The 4,153-nt window shown below is 47.7% G+C and overlaps 1 protein-coding gene across 1 annotated transcript; it reads right to left on the bottom strand.

The window, feature by feature from the left end:
- Window positions 1-2,074: 2,074 nt before the first annotated feature.
- On the bottom strand, window positions 2,075-3,209 carry LOC117892385 (trypsin-3). Its single transcript, XM_034798600.1, has 3 exons — window positions 2,863-3,209; window positions 2,506-2,776; window positions 2,075-2,440 (listed from the first exon to the last, which is right to left on the bottom strand). Exons 1-3 carry the CDS (start codon window positions 3,192-3,194, stop codon window positions 2,075-2,077), a joined length of 969 nt encoding a protein of 322 aa, XP_034654491.1. The 5' UTR covers window positions 3,195-3,209.
- Between the last annotated feature and the right edge of the window lie 944 nt (window positions 3,210-4,153).

Here is a 4,153-nt window from a genome sequence, read left to right on the forward strand (position 1 = left end):
AAACTAAAAACGCCATTGCGTAGGGAAGGACCATATCTATCAGATCACCGAATTGGCATCCGATTGGATCATAATTATATCCAAAATGAAGAAATTAATTTTCAGTGGCTAAACCCACCCCGTCCCGCAGCTTTTATTTGATGTACAGATGCTCACACGTCCCTTCTCGTTTTGTTTAAATAATTCCACGGTGGCATCTGACGTACGTTACGGGCCTAACATTGCCAAAATTGCATAGTAATAAGATTACAACAAAACGAGAAGGGACGTGTGAGACGCTTCTTACGCGTTACAACTTTTATACCCGGCACTCAGTACTACATCTGCAACTTAGCGGTTAGTTGTCAAATTTTACATTTTTTCTTCATCTGTCATCTACATCTACAACACCAACACGCTCCCTTAGCTCGCCGCCCTTCCTTAAACCCACACACAGCAGACTCGCGGCAGAGGCAGAGGCCGCGCGAAGCAGAGTGTGAATGAGAGAATGTGAAAAAAGCAACAAAAGCTGCGGGACGGGGTGGGTTTGGCCACTGCAAATAAATTTCTTCATTGTGGCTATAATAATGATCCAATCCGATCCCAATTTGGTGATCTGATAGATATGGTCCTTCCCTACGGAATGGCGTTTTTAGTTTTCTTTTATCTTCAAAATTATTTTGGGAGGTTTTCGCCCTTTTGCGGGGCGGAAGGGGGCGGGGCTCATTTTTTAAATACACTTGTAACAGTGTGAGCATACCGAAGTCTGGATGCAAAATTTGGTGGCTCTAGCTTTTATGGTCTCTAAGATCCATGCGCTCAACAAGACGGACGGACAGACGGACGGACAGGCAGACATGGCTCAATCGACTCGGCTATTGATGCTGATCAAGAATATATTTACTTTATGGGGTCGGAAACGTTTCCTTCTGTGCGTTACATACAACCGTTATCCGCACAAATACAATATACCCTATTTACTCTTCGAGTACCGGGTATAAAAATAATTATGCAGAGATTGGGCCATTTTTTTCAAATTTGTTTTAGGATAGTCAAAATGTTCTAGTGACACTGGGGTAAAACTTTTATGAAGAATTTGTTTCCTTCGTTTCTTAGCAAAAATAAGAAAAGAAATTGAATTTAGCAAAATTGAACAGGTTTTCACGTCGAAGCTAAGGAAATTGTACGTTTATTGGTTAAATGAAATGTCTTTTAATTAATGTACATTTATTTCGAAATTAAATAGGTTTTTAATTCTCAAACAAAATGTTTTTATTGACATTCAAAAGTAAGTTTTTTAACGGATGCTTATGGTTTCACTTCAACGCCGTTTGTGACACAAAAAGCTATGCACTAGAAGCTGCATCTGCATCTTCATTTGGATTATAATTATAAGGAAAGCTCCCCTATCCGGCTGGCTTGGGGCCCACCTGTATTGCCCACTTGGGCCACTTCACTCGAACGCAAGTCTGCGATGCTCGAGGACGTGGATGAGGAGGAGGCTACTGTTGCCACCTAATTGGTCTAATCAACAGTTGGTGAGTGCGCGAAACTAACAATTGCCATTTGTTGCATAATGCTCTAGCTTGAACCTTGGGCATGGGGCGAGTGGCATATGGCAGGTGTGTTTGCCCCTGATGCGATAATTGCTGTCACAAACAGTGCAGCTGTGTGTATGCGCCTGCAGCGAAACCATAAACCGTCGTCCCACGATCCACACACACACACACACACACACACACACACACACACACACACACACATTCACACGCACACAGATGAGCATAGAGTGCACCACATTTTGCAATTGGCCACCTCCTGCCTCCACCTCACACGGACACGGACACTGACACCATCCACGTCCAGCATGTCCGCGGGAACCTGACAGGCCGTGCCCGTTGGTTTTAGTCAATTTTGGTTTGTCCCTTGCAGGTTGCAAGCTGGCTGGTTGCCTGGCTTGTAGGTTGCAGGTTCACGGGTACACCGCGATGAGAAGCAAACGGTGATTACTTAGCAACTGCCGTCACTCCACTGCCTGTTGAATGCAAAGAACAGCCCAAAAGGCCAGAACGCCATGCAATGTGGAACGTGGAATCTAATAAACATTTATTGATACATGAATCAGCAGCAAAAGCAGCTGGCTTAGGAGTAGTTGCACGGTGACGGCTACCTCATATCGAGTGCTGCTGTTTGTCTTTATCCAATCACGAAAGTAGTGAACGTTTGAGTAGACGCCGGCCGAATTGGGTTCACCGCAGCCGGCGCCGAATGAGACGACGCCAACAACAATGTTGTCGCACATGAGGGGGCCACCGGAGTCGCCCTGACAGCTGTCCACCTCGTGATCGGTGGCGTCCGAGGCACAAATCATGCCCTTGCCAAAGCCCTCCAGTGAGCCGCAGAAGGAATTGTCATTGACGGACACATCACCATTGACGGCCTCGTCGGGCGTGGGACCAAACTGCGAGAGGAAAAACAAACAAATGAAGAGAGGGGGACAAGTGAGGCAAGTGGGGTATGTCCTGCCTGTATGACCGTACCCCAGCCAACGACGGTGCACTTCAAGCCGGGCTGTGGCGTGGCGGTGGATAGAGGAATTATTTGCACAAACTGCCCGTTGGGATTGAGGGGTTTCTTGAGCAGCAGCAGCCCAATGTCGTTCTTGAGTCGCTTTGGTGTGTACTTGGGATGAGGCTTCACCGCATAGACATCTCTCACCTGCGTTTGCCCTGTGCGCTGCAGCCGTCGCGGTGTACCGGCCACAACCTTGATCCTGCTGGCCCTTATCCGCGTGGTGCTGCAAGACACCAAGACACCAAAGCATGAGACACGAGGATAAACGACGAACAGAGCGGGGTGGAAAATCAGATACCCGGTACACACCCCGAGTAGAGGCAATGGCCAGCTGTCAATATAACCGTCGAGGATATGACTGCTCCGCCGCAAAAGTGATTATCGCCAAAGAATTTGCGCTCCCTGTTGGTCCGCACCGACACCACATACTTGACCAGATTATTCGTCTCTGGCCGATATCCGCCAGTGATTAGAAAGTGAAACTCTGACATGTTCCCATAGTCGCGATTCGTAAGCAACATTTTCCGCATTTCCGCGTCGGGCAGACCAGTAGCAGCCGTCGTTGCGGGCTCTCGTTTGCCAAGATCATCACTCCCAATGGATGATGGTGGCCAGTGGGCTGCCATGCCCAGCACGGACATCACGATGCAAACAACAAATTTAGACGGTCTCATCGTACATACATACATATGTACGAGTATATGTTGTTTGTTAGGAATAACTGACTGGAAACGCCCTACTGTACCCCAACTGATCCCAGGGTGTCAGTCGTCTCGATCTGGATAGGCACATGAAAAATGTTCGCCCGTAAATACTCTCTCTATATGTGGAGTGTGTGTGTGTGTGTGTGTGTGTGTGTGTGTGTGTGTGTGTGTGTGTGTGTGTGTGTGTGTGTGTGTGGAGCAACAGGAAGCATTACTTAGTTGGGTCTACTGCGCTCTGCAGGTTAGACAAATTCCTGGGTGCACTTTGTCAAGTCAAAGACGGCATTCGCACACCTCCCCGTCTGCCAACCAACCAACTGGCGACATGGGTTGCAGCTCCTCTTGTCAAGTTTCACTCCTGCCCCTGCCCCTGCCCCCGCCCACGCCAGGCACAAGACAATTCTGGAGTAAGTAGTTGGTTGGTTGGTTGTTTCATGTCACTTACGAGTAAGTCGTTGCCTTTTGCCTTCGGCTGGGTGTCTGCCGAGATGTATGTAGGTGTTGGTCGGGGGCCGTTATCATTAATTTGCAGGCTGCTTTTTTACAATATTTTACCAGATATGCCCCATGACGATGACAGGCCACCCCCAGTCTACGACCAGTGCCTTTACCTCGCACAAGTTTTTAAGTTGACTTGTCATTTTGTACGCTTACTAAAGACAAATTTGTGCGGTGCGAACACAAAAAATGGTGTCCATATTTTACCAAGTGACTACCCACTACCCAATACCCATATTCATATGCAGAGACACAAATTCAGAGTCAGAGACAAATTCAAACTAGGACTGAGACTGTGAGACTGAGAGACTGAGACTGAGACTCCCTCCCAGTAATCATGTGAACCAGAGCCAGTCCTATCTGTGCTGCTGTGGCCACACAACCTTTTAATTGTCCTT

Source organism: Drosophila subobscura, chromosome A (genome assembly GCF_008121235.1).
Source record: "Drosophila subobscura isolate 14011-0131.10 chromosome A, UCBerk_Dsub_1.0, whole genome shotgun sequence".
Lineage (NCBI taxonomy): Eukaryota > Metazoa > Arthropoda > Insecta > Diptera > Drosophilidae > Drosophila > Drosophila subobscura.

Coding starts and splice junctions, on each gene's coding strand:
- LOC117892385 (XM_034798600.1), bottom strand. CDS start 3,194: ATGTCCGTGCTGGGCATGGCAGCCCACTGGCCACCATCATCCATTGGG. Junction 2,777..2,862: donor GGCCATTGCCTCTACTCGGG/GTGTGTACCGGG, acceptor GGTGTCTTGCAG/CACCACGCGGATAAGGGCCA. Junction 2,441..2,505: donor GCTGGGGTACGGTCATACAG/GCAGGACATACC, acceptor TTCCTCTCGCAG/TTTGGTCCCACGCCCGACGA.